Here is a 21,030-nt window from a genome sequence, read left to right on the forward strand (position 1 = left end):
CTACCTGCATTGCTTCAAAACCTTTGCAGATGGCACTTAAGAGCAACTGCTGGCAGTCGCAAAATGTATAATTTTAAGAACACTTCACCTTCTCATGGCAACAGACTGCTATTCACAACAGATAGACTACAAACGCGTGTGATGTGGTTGAACCGTCTCTCATGCAGCAGTGTTATGAATGAACTTCGAAATGAGCTTAACTGCCTCACATCACAGCTCCCATTCGTGCTATAGCTTTGACAGTGTAGCCACTGATCTTAGTATACTACTTGAGGTCACATAGCTGCTGGGTACCGCATGAAGCCTACATGTGCTGAACTATCTTCCAGCTGCATAATACTCCTGCATTTTAACCACCACAGGAATAAAAAGCCACAGTACTACTGAACAAATGTTCTTTCATGTCCATCATGCGGCCGAGTTGTGCACTCAATACTACGTCAGTTTCTTCAGTGGCAACGAGGATGGGACTTCCCTGTTGATAGAGAATGTTGGTAGTGGAGCGCAGGAAGGAAATATGACATCCCACCCACTGTCATTTGATGAACAGTAAGCGAGCTGAAGCACATACTGAGTTCATTTAGAAGTCTATTTTAAGCGGCATAAGGTCGCAGACATAAGTAAGTGTCAGGCTTCAACGGTGTCTTCACCGAGCGATGGTGTTGTGAGCCTGCTTGAAAGACTCTGCAAGTCAACTGCTATCAACAGTTTGCCGTCGACTACTTTGAAGAGCACTTTAAACCATAAGCCAATGTAATTCTTCAAGGTGCACATTTTCATGCTCAAGCAAATGATGGTTGTGGTTGTGGCAAAATTGCTGTTTTTCATGAGATGTCTTCACATCTCTCAAGAAACTGAAATTTTATAGATATGCTAGATGACATGCTGCAGGACCTCATCATTTGCAGCTTCAAGGATGAGGAAGCTTGCCGTTTGTTGCTGGTGCACCAGGAGCTCATTTGAAAGAACCTGAAGAATTCTGTGGTGTCCAAGAATGCAAACGAAGTCAGGGAGATGCAGAAAGTTGAGAAAACGTATCCACCGGATGGAAGCACCGATGGAATCTGGAAGCTCTTCAAGAACTGGGGATTTGTGGTCAAAGCTAGGTAAGATAAGACAGGAGCGCTGACTCCGCTCGTCTGGAAGGGACACATTCTGAAACGCTGGTTCCTGCTCACAGCGTGTTCGCCAGATGGCACTATGGATGAGGAAAAACTGTGGAGCGGTGAGGCGGGCCAGCAAACCAAAGCAGCAGAGGCGCGGGCAGGTCAAGCAAAAAAAAAAAAAAAAAAGATCAGGTCTGTAGGTCTCTTCGTCGTTGCTCCAGTTGCTATAGCAACGGCACCTGCTTGCCTATCCATTTTGTCGTCTGCTCCACTCATGCCCTGATGCCTGTAGCGCGCATAGCTTGCATGCTCTTGTGGTTCACGGAGTGACGTTAGCAGGAGAAACTAGTCATGTATCATTTTATTTCATTTATTTTGTACAAGCCAAATGCAGGGCATTTGTCAGGTGGGCCACATGGAACTATACAAGGCACAGGAACAGAACATAAACAAATGACGGAATCTAAGACTGAAAGAAAACTAGGAAATGGTAAAGAGATATAACGGCAGCTCGTGCGGTCTCAAGCAATGACAGATGAAAGCGAAAAGAAGCTTTTAATGCAAAGGTGACGTTTATCACTCTTTTTTCTGAGCACGCACCAAGTGCTAAGATGCTTCGCTTGCTTCTTTTTTTCTCGCGATGCTTTTCGTGTCGCCCGGTTCTCATGCGAGTAAAATTGCCGCATTCTCATTAAAACATAATATTGGGAATTCCTGCCAGTGTTCCCACTTATGGATTCACAAGGGAAGCTCAGATTAGGTGTCTCCACTGGGGGATCTTCTCTAAGAAAAGGCTGAGAACTTACATTACGGCACGTCTTTGACAAGGAAAGGCACCTGCACTGTGTGTAGTTATAAACAAATTGAGCTCCTGCCGTCCTTCCGCATTGGTGTCTTCTGGTTCCTCCTGGCATTCAGCTCATTGAGCTACCAGGCTTCCCTAAAAAAAAATTGAAGGAACGGCTCCGCTTCGAAGTCAAGGCACTTTCTTTACATCCTAGTAGGACATCACCTTTGTGCTCGCTGAAGTAACTATCAAAATAAGGTGCTTCTCAAAGTGTCGCGCACATATTTTGTCCATTGCTTTAAGCGCTCGCTTACTTTCAGAATTTTTTTGTCGCCACTGGTGCAGTAGCTGAATATCAGATGGCGCCGTCTCGAGTACTTTGCCATGCCCAGATTTACAGCCAGGAACACAACACTGTCCTGTTGCTCAGTCTCTTCACGCACAAGTATAAGATACCTTGTTCCGTCAGCCTGAATAAACATACTGCAGACATGGTAAACAAAGCGAGGAAGACGAAACTTCGCACCTTCGCTTCCGCGCAGACGTTGAGGAGTGAAAAACAAGTACTTCTGTCGTGTCTTTTTGTACAGCATCATTTATCATCTGTTTTCCTCTAAAGACATGTAAAAATGTTTCGCATACGTGCATAAAAGCGGTGCCGTGCGTTTATTTGCACCTTCATTATTTCTGCGCACATATTTCTTTTTGTTTGATTGCTGTCACATTGAGACAGCCGAGGGCCCACATTTCTAGCAGACGACAAGCTCTGCACATGCCGCCCTGCCCGTTCCATGCAGCAGGCGCCGCCGGTCTCCGCCAATCAGCGCATGCATGGAAGCGAGCGCCTCGACAGATGGTGCTATGCGATAACATTAGTTGGCTGGCAGCAGAAGGGAAGGAGAAAGCACTCGCGAAATCGTTAAGAGAGGAGAGAGAGAGCAAAGGCATGAGCTAGACCATAGCCTCCTATATACAGTAAAAGCTCGATGATACGATCACGGCTAATACGAATTTCCCGATGATACGAATTTTTCTGTGGTCCCGGCCGAGCCCCATTACTTTGCAACGTGCTAGAGAACGGTTGTTACGAATCGATTTTCAGCCTGCGTTGGTTGATACGAATAAACGCCGCCCCACCAACGGCCGCGAAAGAGAACAGCGCGCAGTCAAGCGCTTTCTCTCCTTCTCTTTTGGTGCGGAGGCGCGGCGCCGGACAGCGCGGACTCCGCGACTGGCGCGAAGTGACCGACCCGCGGCCATAGCGTACGGCAATGAAGACACAGTAGCCGCTGTGAGGGGCGTAAGCATACTGGCCGCACAGGTCATGCGCTCTGCTTTTTATCGTACCTCGCGCGCCCCCTGGTGGTGTCAGTTACCACACTTCCTCCCCCCTTAACACAACAGGTTAACAGCATGTAAGTAGTTACAGTTCAAGGAGAAAACCGCAACACCAGACGGCGTTCCCTAGTGCTCCGATGAAGCAGAGGTGTGGAAGGAGGCGGGGAGCAATCGTTGCGTTTGATGTTGTGGTGTCACTGGCCTCCAGTTGACGGGGTTCGCCAGATGGTAGCAGTTGACCCTCCAAGCTTGTCGATGCTTCGGGTACCCACTGTCAGTTGGACCTTCGGTCAACTGTGGTTCCGAGCGTGCGGTAGAGGGCTGGAGCACCGACGGTTGTGCTGGTCGGGCATCGACTGTGGCCTTACATGGTCGAGCCGGGTCCATTGTCGCCCATCATCTAATTGTAGCTCCACCTGTGAATTGTGTTGCCTGGTGACTACAGCGGGAATCCAGCTCGGACCTGGCCGAAAATTCTGGTGAATACTCTGTCTCCTGGTTGTGCTGGCACCCTCGGTTTCGCTCTTTGATCGTACTCCATCTTCTGAGCGAGTTGTTTTTGGATGACTGTTTTCCTCAGGTCCGGCCGCAGCAGATCCAATGCAGTCCTGAGCCTCCATCCCATCAACAGCTCGGATGGGCAACACCCGTGACCTCGTGGGGTGTCGATCTATATGATAACAGTATTCGTGCAATTTGTGCACGAAGGTCCCCTGGGCCAACTTTCTGTAGTTTTACTTTCATAGTTTGAACGGCTCTCTCCGCCGCACCATTAGAAGCAGGGTGATAGGGCAGTACTAGCATCTCTTCACGCCGTTCTTCTTCAAGAATGTCTCGTACGCTTCACTCGCGAATGCGGGTCCATTGTCCGATACCACCATGTCTGGGAGGCCCTGATTCGCAAACATGACCCGCATGCACGCAATTGTACATTCCGCCGAGGGTGATGAACGGGAAAACTTCAATCCATTTTGAGATGCATCAATTACAATAAAAATAGGAATTCCAGTAAGGTCCCGCATAGTCCACGTGGATCCTTGACCAGGCCCTGTCTGGGAACGGCCACGGCATCATAGGCACTGGTCTCAATGGTCTCTGCTGTTTTGGCAAGCGAAGCACTCTTGAACCGTGGTTACGATGTCGCTGTCTAACGACGGCCATCACACATGACTTCGGGCGATGGCTTTCATTTTCGTGACCCCAGGGTGGCTCTCGTGTAGCAACTTGAGGACTTCTCTTTGGAGGCTGGAGGTACCACAACACGTTTCCCCAGAGCACACAGTTCTGATGCACACTCAACTCATTGAATCGGGACACGTATGGCCCCCCTCTGCTGACAAGTCTTGAACATGGCCCGACCATAAATCCTGTAGCACTCTTGACAACAGCGGATCTCTTGCAGTGGCTTCTGCAACCACCTTTGATGAAAGGACACGGGGATAGGCACCTTCAAGCATGAATACCTCCGCAGGCGCCCCTGGAGAGCATTCAGTTGTTGGCAAGGGAAGTCTACTCAACCCATCTGCATGGGCTATCAGGCCTCAGGCCTATAGCTCTTCTCCAGTAGGCTCTCTCTGTGCCAGGACTGCCCCCAGGCCATGAGGGGAAGCATCAGTGATCAACACCGTAGGTTTGGAAGGGTCATAATGGCCAAGACACGGTGGATGCGAGCAGCTCCTTGCTTTTCATGAATGCACATTGCTTAACTGCCGTCCAGCGCCACCTTGCTCCAGTGGTAAGCAGCAGCTGTTCAATGGCTGCAGTACATCTGACAGGTTGGGGAGAAACTTTCTATAGAAATTCACCAAACCCAAATAGCTTTGCAATTCTTTTACATCTCGGGGTTTGGGAGCATTCCCTACTGCTTCAGTCTTGGCGGGATCTGGATGTAGCCCAGCAGCACTTATTATGTGGCCTAAGTACTGGACCTTAGGTAACAAAAACTTGCATTTTGCAAGTTTCAGCTTCAAGCCCACCTCTTGCAAGCGCTCCAGTACCTTGCAGACGTTGCCCAATGTTAATCGTCATTAGCGCCTGTTACCAAGATGTCATCGAAGTTAACTGCGATATGATCAAGACCTCCCAGGAGGTTTTCCATTTCTCGTTGAAATATAGCCGGGGCGGAAGCAACCCCGAATGGCAGCCTCGTGTATTGAAACAAGCCCTTGGGGGTATTGACAGTGACGACTCCTGTGACTGTTCTTCCAGCTCGATCTGCTGGTAGGCATCCTTTAGGTCTAGCTTTGTGAACCTTACTCCTCCCTGGAGCTTTGTGAACAATTCCTCTGTGCGTGGCACCGATACGTTTCCACAAGTGCTATGGGATTTACAGTCAACTTGAAATCGCCGCATATACGCAACTGCCCATCTTGTTTTAGCACTGGAACGACAGGTGCTGCCCATCTAGCAGTCTTCACTGGTTGGACCACGCCTTGGTGGAGCAGTCTCTGCAACGACTCCTCAAACTTGTCTTTCAAAGCAAAGGGCATCCGCGGGGCTTCAAGATCTGGGTTTGGCGTCTGGCGGCACCAAGATGCGAGCCTTAACTCCACGGAACGTGCCTAAACCATCTGAAAACCTCTTGAAAACGGTCCACAGCTTCTTCTGCAGACGACACGGACAAAATAAATTCCGGCTTGCTGATTCCCAACTGGAATTCCTTCATCCAGCTCCTACCAAACAATGCTGGGCACTGCCCCTTTACCACAAACAGAGGTAGCTGTCTCTCCTCCTCCCAAGCTTTACAGCGGCCGCAAACTTCCCGGCGACTGGTCGCGTGTCTCCGCAAAAACTCCTCAGCTGTACGTCGGATCGTTCCAAGGCGGCCGATGGGAACAGTTGCGTGAACTTTGTTTCGCTTATGGTTGAGACACTGGCGCCCGTATCAAGTTCCATCTCTAGTGGCACGCCGTTAATGATAACCGCAATGCGCATAGGTGCCGCCCGGCCGCCTCAAGTGCCCAAAGATCGTACGCTTCCGGCGTTTCACTCGCTCCGGTTGCCCCAAGCACTTCATCCACGGTGTTCACGCGCCTCGAATCTGCGCGCCGCGCCTGTCTGTTTACTAGCTCGCTATCACTTTTGCACACTCTTGCCAGATGCCCTTGCCGCCCGCATTTGTAGCAAACTGAGTTGACGTGTTGGCACTGGCGCGCTTGATGGTTACCGCCGCAGCGGAAACACCCGCGTTCACGACGGCCAGGGTGCACTACGTTTTTGCCACCATGGCAGTTTCGACTGTACATTGGGCTGGCTCCGACTGTAGCGTTGGGTGAGCGCTTAGCGTATGGGAATCCTTGCGAGCAGCCTCGATGGCCCGTACCATACTCATTGCGGTTTCCAGGTTTAAATCGGCTGTTTCCAGTAACCGCGTTTGCATTGACACATCGCCAATGCCACTGACGATTTGATCTCGTAGCATGCGTTCTCGGAATGACTCAATTTGCAGTCGTCGGCCAGTCGCTTTAACGATGCGAAGTACTCGTTCACCGCCTCTCCGTCCCGCCTATGTCGTGAGAAGAACTTGAAACTTGCTACCACTTCCGACACCTTTGGCGCGAAGTGGTTGTTGAGGGCTTCAAAAATTGCCGCTAAGTTCACTGCGGCAGGTTTCTTAGGGGCCAGTAGGCTTCGCAGCAAGGAATACGTCGCGCCCCGCAACACGTTAGAAATACGGCCGTCTTCTTACCGTCTGGCACGTCGTTCACCGTTAGGAATAGTTCCACCCGCTCTCGGTACTCGGTCCAGTCCGCAGTGTCCGCGTTGAACTCGTCTATCTTCCCGATGACCGGCATGCTTGTCTTGCGTCACCGTTGTCGTTTACTTGAAGCATTTTCCCTCGTCGCCAGTTGTAGTGACCGGACCCGCGGCCATAGCGCACGGCAATGAAGGCACAGTAGCCGCGGTGAGGGGCGTAGGCATACTGGCCGCACAGGTCATGCGCTCTGCTTTTATTGTACCTCGCGCGCCCCCTGGTGGTGTCAGTTACCACAGACCGTTAGCCGCGTGGGCAGTTTCGTGGCCCGCGCTTGCTATGTGCTTGCGCGCCGCGATATTTCACGACTCGCACCATTCGTAAATCGTGCTATGGTGCACAAATACTTCAAAAATACGTCCTTTTAATTCGAACAATTTTCGGGCCCCTTCGAGTTCGAATTATCGAGATTCGACAGTAGTTTTAATTGTTTCGATGATACGAATTTCGGCTAATACGAATATTTTTCGTGACCCCGTGAGATTCGTATCATCGAGCTTTTACTGTACTTTCTGTGCCCTCGCAATCACTCCGGGAGTGCCGTTCAACCTCCTTGCGGCCTCCTCGCAGGTTGCCCGCTAGGGCGCTGCTACCCCAGAACTACCAGAATAGTTCGCTAGCCGCCGTGCATGGTTAAAGCGGGCGACGACTGCCAGCACTGTTTTTTGTGTGTCGTCTATATGGCTGCAAAGTACACATTGCACGTGTCTGTGCATGCGTGGCTTAGAGTTGCTGTTTTTTATGTGATTCCTTAAAAACACTTCGCTGGGCTGCTTATGCAAAACAAAATATTGGGGGGAGCAGAGATTACAAGTCCAATACTCACTGGTCGTGCACTTTTATGAAGAAACGAGGTTGACAATCAAATGTATAATTTCTTTCTATTTGCTCACTCTGTCGCTAAAAAAATGCACACAGATGCTCATTGGTGTGCTGTCGTTTGCAGAGATGGCTTGAAGCCAAGAAAGCTCGAATGTTGCATTCATTACAAAACTTTGGAAAATGGCTACTCCATTCAAAAAGATATGAATGACAGGCCATTTAATGTATTACTTCAGACTAGGAAAAATCTTTTTTAGTGTGCTAAATGGTAGGAAGGAAGAAGGCAATGGGATTATGTAGGCTAATGTATGTATGCTAATATATTGTTACAAAGCTGGGAACAAGGTGGAAGAAGATGGGCACGAGCTGGTGTCGGAAGACAACAACGTTAGGGACTTGCCTGCGCTGCCTCTTGTAATATCAGCTGTAAATAGATTTCACTGTTACTTTCATCCTTGTGTCACATTTTGGTGGAGGTGCGGGGTACGTCTCAGGCGAGACGGAGCTCCGAAGCGGACGTAGGCTGGCCGTTACCACCTTGCCGACTGACGAAGCGGCTACAACGGCGACAACAACGGTGCCCACCTTGCCAACCGTGATCTGGGCTCAGCCCTGCGACCCTGGCACGTTTACGGGTACCGACAACCTGGACGTCGAAGATTGCCTTCGGGTGTACGAGCGTGTCAGCGAAAGTAACAATGGGACCAGACCGTTATGTTAGCCAATCTGATCTACTATTTGAACGGCATGGCAAGGGTCTGGTTTCAGACACACGAAGAGGAGCTAACGAGTTGGGAGCAATGTAAGAAAAAGCTCTGCGACCTTTTCGGGAGGACAGTTGGGCGACAACGAGCCGCGAAGAGGGAACTCGGAACTCGCGCCCAGACGTCAACCGAGTCATACGTGACGTATATTGAGGACGTTCTTGCCCTTTGCCGCAAGGTGGACGAGCGAATGCCGGAAGATGAAAAGGTGAACCATGTGCTGAAGGGCATAGCTGACGATGCCTTTAACCTGCGCGTGTACAAGAACTGCACAAGCATCGACGACATCATAAGTGAATGCAGACGTTTCGAAGAAGCTAAAGGCCGTCGAATTGTCCATCAGTATACCCGTCTTCCGAATACAGCCGCTACATCATCGTGCGAAGACCATTCCGCACCTCAGCCGACCACGTCCGAAAGCATTGTGCGCATTGTTCGCCGAGAGATAGAGGCCGCATCGCCGGTTAACTCCCAGACGTATGCCCCGAACGATTTTCGACCTACGGTTTACCTAATTCAATCTGTCGTTCGCGAAGAATTGGCGAACCTTGGTGTTCCCTCCGTTTGCCCCATCAACCGATCTGACGCCTTTACTACTAATGTCCCGGCTCCGTGGAACCAGTACCTCTCACGGCCCTATCGTCACCCAATGGAATGGCGAACACCAGATGACAGGCCTATTTGCTTTAACTGCCGACGTGTTGGCCATATTTCTCGTCACTGCCGCAACATCTGGACACTCTCATTTCGAACTCCATTCCAACCAGACCATCGCTCACCAGGTTGTCGCGCGCTGCCGGAAGAACCCACAGAGCCTTACCAGCGTGCTGAGACCTCGCCACCTACACGGCCGAGTCGTTCGCCTTCTCCTCGATGGCCCCTGCCTCGCCCAGCTAATCTTCGCCGTTCTCCGTCGCCCATGTACCGGCGCTCGTCGGAAAACTGACGGGTGCAGCTCCGACGGGTGACGCTAGCTGCTACATCGACCCGGACTGAAATTCCTCTGCTGACCCTGCCGACGGATAGAAATTTACTTCAGGTGTATGTGGATGGTGTCCTTGTAACGGCTTTAATTGATACCGGCGCGCACATCTCTGTCATGAGTGATCATCTTCGTCGACGCCTGACTAAAGTCATCACACCTGCTGCGTCCTGTGTTGTGCGGGTCGCTGATGGCAGTACGCCGTCCGTCATAGGAATGTGCGCTGCTCGTGTCAGTGTCGCCGGCCGTCAGACCTCTATTCTTTTCACTATTCTGGAAGAATGTCCCCACGACGTTATTTTGGGTCTCGATTTTCTATCAGCGCATTCGGCGTTGATTGATTGCTCCGCGGGACTTGTTCAGCTCGATTTGCCCTGCTTTTCTGACCCTCCTGAGGAAGTTTCCAGCAGATTGCGAGCACATTCCTCTTGCCCCCCAAGCTATGACGTGCGTCATTCTTTTGCCCTCCCCACCTGTGCCTGACGGCGATTACATCGTCTCTCTTATTTCGGACGTCCCCCTGACCCATAACATTGCGCTTCCTCACACTGTCGTGAATGTTACGAACAATTATACGTGCCTGCCTATTCTAATCTTCGGCCCATACAGCCACGTCCTACCGCAAGACATAGCTTTAGGCACGTTGTCATCTTGCGAAGACTACCACCTCTCGGCCTTGACGACGGAAACGTCGTCCCAAGGTGCTTCATCGCCTTCTTCACGAACTACCTTACCCGACGTCTCCAACATTTCTCCTGATCTTGCGCCTCAGCACGCCGACCAGTTACGTCGTTTGCTCGCCTCATTCAGCGACATTTTTGACTTGGATGGTCGCCCTTTAGGTCAGACTTCCATTGCGAAACACGTCATTGACACTGGTGACGCCCATCCGATTCACCGGAGACCATATCGGGTGTCCTTGCATGAGCGACAAGTTATTCAAACGGAAGTCGAAAAGATGCTTTCTCGGGGAATAATTGAGCCGTCTTCAAGCCCGTGGGCGTCCCCTGTAGTCATAGTTAAAAAGGACAACACCTGGCGCTTCTGCGTGGACTACCGGCACTTGAACAATATAACAAAAAAAGATGTTTATCCTCTCCCCCGCATCGATGACGCGCTGGACTGCCTTGACGGTGCGAAATATTTTTCTTCCATCGACCTTCGGTCCGGCTACTGGCAGATTGCTGTAGACGACATGGACCGCGAGAAGAGAGCGTTTGTAACACCGGATGGCCTATACCAGTTCAAAGTCATGCCTTTCGGCTTGTGTAATGCCCCAGTCACGTTCGAACGTATGATGGACGCACTTCTGCATGGACTCAAGTGGTCCATCTGTGTTTGTTACCTAGATGACGTCATCGTTTTCGCTCCTACGTTTGCCACACACCTCGAGCGCCTTTCATTAGTTCTTTCTGTATTTCGAAATGCTGGCCTCCAGCTTAATTCGTCTAAGTGTCACTTCGGTCACCGCCAAATCACTATCCTTGGACATCTTGTTGACTCATCTGGTGTGCGCCCAGACCCAAGTAAAGTGCGGGCTGTGCCGAATTTTCCCGTACCGACCAGCGCCAAGGATGTACTGAGCTTTGTGGGCCTGTGTTCTTACTTCCGCCGCTTTGTTCACAACTTTGCGGAAGTTGCCCGACCTCTTACTGCGCTTCTGAAAGCTGATGCTTCATTTTCCTGGGGCCCTGAGCAAGCGTCCGCCTTCACAAAACTCATCTCCCTGTTGACATCTCCACCTATTTTGGCGCACTTCGACCCGTCTGCACCTACGGAAGTCCGCACTGACGCCAGTGGTCATGGAATCGGCGCCATTTTGTCTCAGCGTCAGCGAGGGAATGACCGTGTGATTGCATACGCAAGTCGTTTGCTTTCTGCTGCTGAACGCAACTATTCTATCACCGAGCGAGAGTGTCTTGCACGTGTCTGGGCCGTCGCGAAATTTCGTCCATACTTATACGGTCGGCCATTTACAGTCACTACAGACCACCATGCGCTGTGCTGGCTCTCTTCCCTGAAGGACCCTACAGGCCGCCTCGGTCGCTGGGCATTGCGACTTCAGGAGTACCCGTACAAAGTGGCCTACAAGTCGGGTCGTTTACACCAAGATGCCGACTGTCTGTCACGTCATCCTGTCGACCCTCCGGATATTTGTGCGACCGACACTCCTGCTCCTGTTCCCTCGCTCTCTGCATTCGCTGACCTCGCCACCGAGCAGCGGATTGGTGCTGGCCTCCGCCTCCTTCAGGTGCCGCTCCTTCAGCTGATTCAAGGCGGCTGCTTCTTCCTCGAGGGCCCTGCGCACGCCGGCCTCGTCCACGCGCACACCGTTGATCTCGGCGCCTGTGCCTCCAGCCGAGCCAAAGGCACTGCTCGTGCAAGAGAGCGCCGACACCGCGCTCTGCACGTTGCTGTTCACCCTGGTCGCAGAGATGGCCGATGTAGCAGTTCCTCTTTTGCGCCCCTCCAACGCAGCCAGGTGCTGCTCCAGGGCATCCAGCAAGCTGCTGGGTGCCTTGGTAAGGTCGGGGATGTCACCTTTGTCAATGCCCACCGCCTCAGCAACCTTGAGGAACTCAGCTACCCGGTCCATGCGGATGAGGAACTTCTTGTAGATGTCCAAGGCCTCGCGGCAGTGCTTCTGGAAAAGCGTCGTGGCGTCATGGAAAAGCTCGCGTCTGCGCCGTCCGACCCCTCCCTTCGACTGTTTCTCATCCAGGACGGCACGTTGTATCGGCGCAGTATGAACCCTAGTGGCCCCGAGCTGCTGTTTGTCGTTCCCCGCCATCTGCGTGCCACCATTCTCTCTCAGTTACACGATGTACCCACGGCTGGTCACCTTGGCGTCTCTCGCACGTACGATCGTGTACGACGCCGATTCTTTTGGCCCGGTCTATACCGATCCGTCAACCGCTACGTCGCTTCTTGCGAGTTATGTCAGCGCCGGAAAAAGCTACCTCTACTCCCTGCTGGTCGCCTTCAACCTATCGACGTGCCATCCGAACCGTTCTTTCGCGTTGGGTTAGACCTGCTTGGACCTTTCCCTATATCTGCTTCCGGCAACAAGTGGATTGCTGTCGCTACCGACTATGCAACTCGGTACGCGATCACCAAAGCTCTTCCGACATCCTGCGTGACCGACGTCGCTGAGTTTCTTTTGCACAACATCATCCTTCATCACGGCGCTCCTCGTCAACTTCTTACAGACCGCGGCCAGTATTTCCTCTCCCGAGTTGTGGACGACGGTCGACCTACTCCCTTCTTGCGCCACCAAGCACAAGCTCACTACTGCCTACCATCCGCAGACGAACGGCTTGACTGGGCGCCTTAATCGCACCATCACCGACATGCTATCAATGTACGTTTCCGATGACCACCGTGACTGGGACAATGCTCTCCCCTTCGTCACATTCGCGTACAATTCGTCACGTCACGACACAGCCGGTTACTCACCATGTGATGAAGAAGACGTGCAACATGTTCTGCAGATGATGCACACCACCAGCAGTAGCAGCATCGTGATCGCTCCGCAAAAGACGACGCCGAAGTTACCGCTAAGAGCGCTGCCCGACGTAACTGTTTAGCCGCCCGTTCTGTGCCAGTCTATCCGAAGGACCTACATCTACGCCTGCATCAATAAACCTCATTTCAATTGGTGGAGGTGCTGGGTATCGACTTATGATAGGGTAAGCGTCCCCAACCGATGGGATGACACCGCTAAACTGAACAATGTCATCTTCTATCTTTCAAATGTGGCTCATCTGTGGTTTAAAAACCACGAGAAAGATTTTACCACCTGGTCTGCATTCAAGGCCGCCCTCATAGATGTGTTCGGACGCCCCGCCGTGCGCCAGTTACGCGCTGAACAGCGTTTGCGCCAGCGCGCCCAGCAGCCGGGCGAGTCGTTCACAAGCTACATTAAAGACGTTCTTGACCTCTCGAAGCGCGTCAATGCCTCGATGCCCGAGTCTGACAGAATCAAGCACATCTTGAAAGGCATTGACGATGACGTCTTTCAGATGCTTCTAGCAAAAAACCCGACCAGCGTAGCGGAACTCATCAAACTGTGTCAGAGCTACGATGAACTCCGGAAACAGCGGGCCTTGACACGTCGCCCGGTTACTAACGAGGACAGCCTCGCAGGCCTGGCCGTCCACTCGGACCAGTCAACACTGCTGCCACAGCTCCAGGCGTTCATACGCGAGGAAGTTGCTCGGCAGCTCTCACTGGTGCAGTTTGCTCAGCAACAGCCCCAGCCCCGTCCTGCTCCTTACCTGTCACCCGCTATTCGGCAGGTGATCGAAGCAGAAATTGCCGACGCTGTGCCAGTGTCCCCTCAGTCGCATCCGGTAGCTGCTCCTCTCACGTACGCCGACGTCGTCGCACGGCCTCGAACGCATCCTGCTTTCACACCGCGTCAACCACTGCACGCGCCGACCCCACCCCGCGCCCCTGGCGCTGGCCCCATGGCCACAAACCCTTGGCGTACTCCTGACGACAAACCAATTTGCTTTGCCTGTGGCCGCCCCGGACATATCGCTCGCTACTGTCGCCGCCGCATGCCGTTGGCCGTCTCATATGGCTATGAACCAACGACTCGCTATGCCGACCAGCCACCGCTCCGCTACACTCCAGGATCACCTCCAAGAGCTCCTGATCGTCAAGCGTCCATCGACAGACGATCTCCGTCACCACGTCGGCGCTCTCTCTCCTCAATGCGTCGTCGTCCCATGCCTTCAGAAGAGGAAAACTAAACGCCGCAGTTCATGAGGCAAGAACTGCGTCGCCGTCACAGCGTCCAAGTCCTCACAATTCTCCGTCGAATGTACTTGCTGTTTCTGTTGAGGGAATGTCAACTCTTGCCCTTGTGGACACTGGTGCCGCCGTTTCTGTAATGAATGAAAGACTCTGTCGCTCCATCCGGAAAGTTACGACGCCAGTTGCGGGTGTAGCCCTGCGTACCGCAACAGCGCAGCATGTTCAGCCGTTAGCAGCTTGTACGGCCCGAGTTGTAATTGAGGACATGATGTACATTATTGAGTTCATTGTGCTGCCATCCTGCTCTCACGATGTCATTCTTGGATGGGATTTTCTCTCGCGACACAAAGCCATCATCGACTGCGAGCGGGCCGAAGTCGAACTTTCTCCTTTGTGCGACCTCCATTCCGACGATTCTCCCGAACATCCCCCTAAATAGTCGTCGCTGAGGAGACCGACATTCCTCCGCACGCCGCTGTTGTTTTACCTGTGTCTTGTGGAAGCATCTCTGACGCCACTGTTTTGTTCGCCCCTTCTGAGACCTTCATCGCAAAAAATACTGTACTGCTTCCCTTCGCGACCCTCGATTTTTCGGCTGGTTTCAGCCATATTTTCGTATGCAACCTTTTGTCCGCTCCGCTCACATTGCTCCGTGGCCAGTGTCTCGGCCATGACCAAGCCATTCAGTCCCTGTACATCGTCGACGTGCCCGATGCTACTTCTCGCGACGACCTCACTGACATCTGCACTCTTTCTTTAGCTTCCGACAAGTCCTGCACCGACATCTTTAGCCCATCCATCGCTGACGGCCTTACACCAGAGCAGCGTTCGGAGCTTATCGCCGTCCTGTACCATTTTCGTTCTTCTTTCGACGCTATTCAGCTTTCCCTTGGACGCACGTCAACTGTCACGCACCACATCGACACGGGCTCCCATTCACCACTGCGGCAACACCCATACCGTGTGTCTCCTACGGAGCGCCGTGTCATTAGTGAGCATGTCGACGACATGCTTCGCCGCAACATCGTTCAGCCCTCTCACAGTCCGTGGGCCTCGCCGGTCGTTCTCGTTAAGAAGAAGGACGACTCTGTCCGCTTCTGTGTTGACTTTCGCCGCCTAAATAAGATCACCCGCAAGGACGTGTACCCTCTACCGAGAATAGATGATGCCCTTGACTGTTTACAGGGGTCTGAATTCTTCTCCTCACTCGACTTGCGCTCAGGGTATTGGCAGGTTCCCATGGCCGCCGCTGACAAGCCCAAAACTGCATTTGTTACCCCTGATGGACTTTATGAGTTCAACGTGATGCCCTTCGGCCTCTGTAATGCCCCCGCAACGTTCGAGCGAATGATGGACACTGTTTTGCGTGGATTGAAATGGCAAACGTGTCTGTGTTACCTCGACGATATTGTAGTCTTCGCTCCGGATTTTACGACACATCTTCACCGCCTCAAGTGCGTTCTGACGTGTCTTACCAACGCTGGGCTCCAACTTAATCTAAAAAAATGCCACTTTGCCGCTCGAAAGCTAACCATTCTTGGTCACGTCGTGTCAAAGCACGGCGTCCAACCTGATCCCGCGAAATTGCGTGCCGTTACTGACTTTCCTAGGCCGACAAATCTCAGACCTTCGCAGTTTCGTCGGCTTATGTTCATACTTTCGACGTTTCATTCGCAACTTCGCGTCCATAATACGCCCTCTAACACAGCTTATGGGTAGCTCCGGCGACCTGTCATCATGGTCTCCAGCCTGCGACGAGGCGTTCACTACTTTACGACGTCTTCTCGCTTCACCTCCTATTCTGCGTCACTTCGATCCTGAAGCTTCGACGGAGGTACACACAGACGCCAGCGGAATAGGTCTCGGCGCCGTGCTAGCACAACGAAAACCCGGGCACCCTGAATGCGTTGTTGCTTATGCCAGCCGTACCCTCACCAAAGCTGAGACCAAGTATACTGTGACTGAAAAAGAATGCTTAGCCATCGTATGGGCCCTTAGCAAGTTCCGCCCTTACTTGTACGGCCGCCCGTTTGACGTCGTCACAGATCATCACGCCCTTTGTTGGCTATCAAATTTGAAAGACCCATGTGGCCGCCTTGCCCGATGGGCTCTTCGACTTCAAGAGTTCGACATCAACGTCGTCTACCGCTCTGGCCGCAAGCACTCGGATGCTGATGCTCTGTCACGGTCTCCTCCGCCTACCGACCTTAGTTGCCTGTCAACATTAACACCCATCGTCCTGCCTCTCACCATCGACAGAATTGCTTCAGAGCAGCGCCACGACCCCTGGATAGCGGCCCTCCGCGACCTACTTTCTGAGACGCCCACGCTGCCAGCCTCTCGCGCACTCCGCCGCCAAGCTGTTCACTTCACCATTCGCGACGACCTTCTGCACCGACGCAACTACGCATCTGACGGCCGTAAATGGCTACTCGTCATACCGCGCAGCCTGCGCTCCACTATCTGTGCATCCTTTCACGTTGACCCGCAGTGCGCCCACGCTGGAGTCTTCAAGACATATGAACGACTTCGTCAGCGCTACTACTGGTGCGGAATGTTTACATACGTCCGCAAATTCGTTCGTTCATGTACGGACTGCCAACGTCGGAAATCTGCGCCTTGCCGTTCAGCTGGAGCTTTGCAGCCCCTTCCCTGTCCCGCCCGACCATTTGATAGAGTGGGCATTGATCTCTATGGTCCGCTTCCTATGACACCCGCCGGTAATCGCTGGATCATCGTTGCCGTCGACCATCTTACGCGATATGCTGAAACTGCGGCACTACCTTCCGCCACTGCTCGCGACGTCGCCTCCTTCCTGATCCGCTGTTTCATCCTCCGTCACGGCCCACCTCGTGAACTTCTCAGCGACAGAGGGCGCGTCTTTTTGTCTGAGATTGTCGAAGCTCTTCTGGCTCAGTGCCACGTTATTCATAGGACAACCACCGCCTACCACCCCAGACGAATGGACTCACGGAACGTTTCAACCGGACCCTGGGTGACATGCTGGCCATGTACGTCGCATCTGACCACACAGATTGGGACCTTATCCTACCATTTGTTACGTTCGCCTACAACACTGCAACCCAGACTACCACTGGATTTTCTCCCTACTTTTTGCTTTATGCCCGTCACCCATCCCACACCATGGACACCCTGCTACCCTACCAGCCCGATGCTTCTGACTGTGTGCCCGTTTCAACTGCAGCACGTCATGCCGAGGAGTGTCGCAAGTTAGCGCGCCACTTCACCACCGCTGAGCAACAGCGCCAGAAAAGGCTCCATGACGCTCACTGTGAGCAACCTGTCTTCTCTCCCGGCGACCTCGTCTGGCTGTCAGTACCTGCGCATGCTCCTGGGCTCTCTTCAAAACTTCTTCCCCGCTTCGATGGACCTTATCGCATTGTCCAGCGCACGTCTGCGGTGAATTACCTAATCGAACCACTGACACCCCCCTCTGACACCCCGCGACCCCGTATTGCCTTTCGACACCGTCCTGCCCATCGCTCAAGATTCTACATCGGAATACGCCCGAAACGTCATTGGCACAGCCGAACAGGCACGTCAAATTGCTCATCGTCGCCTTTCGATTTCGCAGAACAAGCAGAAGATCACATATGACGGTCGCCACCGTGACGCTAATTTCCTTCCCGGGGACCTTGCCCTTCTATGGTCTCCTAGCCGACGCGTGGGCCTATCCGAAAAGCTAATGTCGCGCTATGCTGGTCCTTACCGGGTCCTCCGCCAGGTGACACCTGTAACATACGAAATCTCCCCGGTCACGACTCCCGCTTGCTCTGCCCAGCCTCCCCGTGACGTCGTGCATGTTGGCCGCCTTAAACGCTACCAGTCTTGGTCTACATAAGACGCACCGGGACGGTGCTTCCACGCCGGCGGGCCATATGTTACAACGCTGGGAACAAGGTGGAAGAAGATGGGCACGAGCTGGTGTCGGAAGACAACAACGTTAGGGACTTGCCTGCGCTGCCTCTTCTAATATCAGCTGTAAATAGATTTCACTGTTACTTTCATCCTTGTGTCACAATATGGGCCCACTTGGATAAGCATGACCTCATAGTGGACGTACCTCAGCTTCTCTTTCCCGGAGAAGGTGAGCCTGGCATTGTTCGACGTCCCGAACTTGCGGATCTCCAGTTCCTCGCCTTGCCGCCACGGGAGACTGGAGCTGCCGCGGGGGTCACCATCTCGTTTCACTGGCTACCTTCCCAGGTGGGAATAGCCGGTAATGAAGAAGCGGACACCCTCGCCAAAACCACCCACCATCCTCAACTGCCGCTCACACGAGCAGTCGCTTCCTCTGATTTTTCGAGGCAGCGCCTGAAAAAACTGCTCGCAACCGTTCCCCCGGAGGCCAGAGGGGCAAACGGCAAGGGTCCCAGGCTACTTCCAGAGGGTGGCCTTACCAGGAGGGAACGCGCAACATTGCTTCGACGCGCACGGGCTGTGCCTGGACGGCGGCGCGGCTGCATGCCAAGGGACGCTCCAGCTCACCAACCTGCGAACGTTGCGGTGACCCCAAGACCCTCGACCACCTTCTCTGTGCTTGCCCAGCGCTGGCATAGGACCGCTCAAGGGTCATAACTGCCTACAGGCAACAGGGTCTACGTGCTGCGACAACCAGGGACCTCCTGTTCCCGTCGCCTCGCCACCTCCGAGCTCTCCATAGCCTCTTGGAGTTTGTGGAGTCGAACGGGATCCCCGCCCATCGCTAAGCGCTCGCCCCCAGCAGGCCATCGCGTTCATCACCGGCCGCCTACATGATAGGATGAGACGACTACTGGTTGTGCTTCTCTTCCCTTCCTCACATCTTTCTCTCTCACTGCCCCTTCCTCTGATGCAGCGCCGTGCTCCCTATTGGGCAGCAGAAATTGGCGTCGCTTTCCTTAATAAACCACTACTACGCCGTATCATACGTTGCCACTGTCCTGCCGCAGGTGCCCCGTGAGGGGGAGGTGGCCGTCCGCCGAGTTGAGGTCGAAAGCCCCGATGATCCTGTCGGCGATCTCCGGTTTCGAGGTATATACGAGGATTATGTTTTGCTCCCTTACCGGAAGCACGGTGATGACTTGCGCTGAGGCCGGCCCCAAATAGGCGATGGAAGACTGGCCGAGTTCATGCTCTTGAAAGGCTTCGCTGAGGGAGACCAATGTCTTCGGTTTCACGACCACAGCAAAGTCCTCTAGGGCCGGGATGGGCAGGAATAGCGGTTTCCAGGCCCCGGAATGCTTCCCCTTGTTCCCCGCTGAGCGCGAAGCGTGCGGCGGTGGCTTATCATGGCAAACGCCATGGCGGGAGCGCCCAGGGAGGCCGCGTCCGCAGCCGCTGCCCTCAGGACGCGGTCCCGCCTTCAGCTAGAAACCACAGCAGCGAGCGCGGTGCTCTTGAAGGAGGTGGACGGCGGTTCCAGTTTACCGTTGTCGGGGGTCGATACGGTGGTCCAAATGATCGCATGTGGGTCGTTGCCCCGCATTTCGGTTTGCTGTCCTGCCATCTTGTCTCCGGTGGCTCGGGCCGGGTGCCCCGACTCGCCGGGTGCGGCCGCCGCCGTTGGGTCTAGCAGTGGTGCTGGCGTGGTCGGCCGGTAAATTGCTCCAGGAGGAGATTGCTGGGACCCACCTTGGAAAAAGTGTTATCCAGGGGATCCAGGTAACATGCGGTGTCCAATGAAAGCGGTGTTGCCAGACTCGGATGGAAAATATCGCGGCTCCTGGCCGAAAGTCGGCGGAGCGGATGCGTTGTACGTCCAATCAGCCCGCTAAGGTGGCGCCCTTGATCTTACACGTGAAAGCAAGCTTTCTGGCTCTTATTTTATGTTCTCCATACGGCCGGCGCCGCCGCGGCCGCCACCGCGGATATGGATGGATGGATGGATGGATGGATGGATGGATGGATGGATGGATGGATGGATGGATGGATGGATGGATGAATGAATGAATGAATGAATGGACGGACGGACTGATGGATGGATGGAGAGACGGACGGACGGATGGACGGACTGATGGATGTATGGATGAATGGACAGGCGGACGGACTGATGGATGTATAGATGAATGGACAGGCGGACGGACTGATGGATGTATGGATGGATGTATTATTGGAATGATGGTCCGACGGGCGGATGGATTGATGGATGGATGGATCGATGCTATGAGCGTCTTCTTTGAAACGGGGTGCTGCGTTGCGCCACCAAGCTCTTGATATTATTTTGCCTAATGTCCTGCCTATATTTTAAGAGAGCACACAGATACAAAGAAATCTCAGCATCAGACATTTTGAACGATTGCTGGGAACTTAGTTTCTTTTTACGTCTCCGATGTTGCAGCCTTCAATCACCTTTTACTCTATGGCGGACATGTTTACTTTCCCCCTGCTATATATTCCAGAACCCAAGTGCTTCAAGAAGCCAGATGGTCCTAAATTACGTGCGTTACGTTGTGTGCTCAGCAAACAACTGTTGAGCACGTAATAAACAAAAGACTCCGTGGGTTTTTAAACGCGCAAAAAATAATAGCACATGAGCAATATGGATTTTGTAAAGAAAAATCTTCAGCAACTGCTTCACTTAAAATAAAAGAGCAAATCCTTGACAACATAGAAAAGCGAGTACTAACTCTCGGTATATTTCTTGACTTTAGAAAGGCGTTTGACTGCGTTCAACATGACGTCCTTTTTGAAAAACTACCGCTTTACCGAATTCG

General features: G+C 53.0%; 1 protein-coding gene across 1 annotated transcript; it reads right to left on the reverse strand.

The window, feature by feature from the left end:
- Nucleotides 1-11,678: 11,678 nt before the first annotated feature.
- Nucleotides 11,679-19,448, reverse strand: LOC119458794 (uncharacterized). The gene is made up of 3 exons (XM_049671436.1): nucleotides 19,381-19,448; nucleotides 18,399-18,497; nucleotides 11,679-12,234 (listed from the first exon to the last, which is right to left on the reverse strand). The coding sequence occupies exons 1-3, from the start codon at nucleotides 19,446-19,448 to the stop codon at nucleotides 11,679-11,681; spliced, it is 723 nt and encodes a 240-aa protein (XP_049527393.1).
- Between the last annotated feature and the right edge of the window lie 1,582 nt (nucleotides 19,449-21,030).

The sequence above is a fragment of the Dermacentor silvarum genome, chromosome 7, assembly GCF_013339745.2.
Source record: "Dermacentor silvarum isolate Dsil-2018 chromosome 7, BIME_Dsil_1.4, whole genome shotgun sequence".
Taxonomy (NCBI): Eukaryota; Metazoa; Arthropoda; class Arachnida; order Ixodida; family Ixodidae; genus Dermacentor; species Dermacentor silvarum.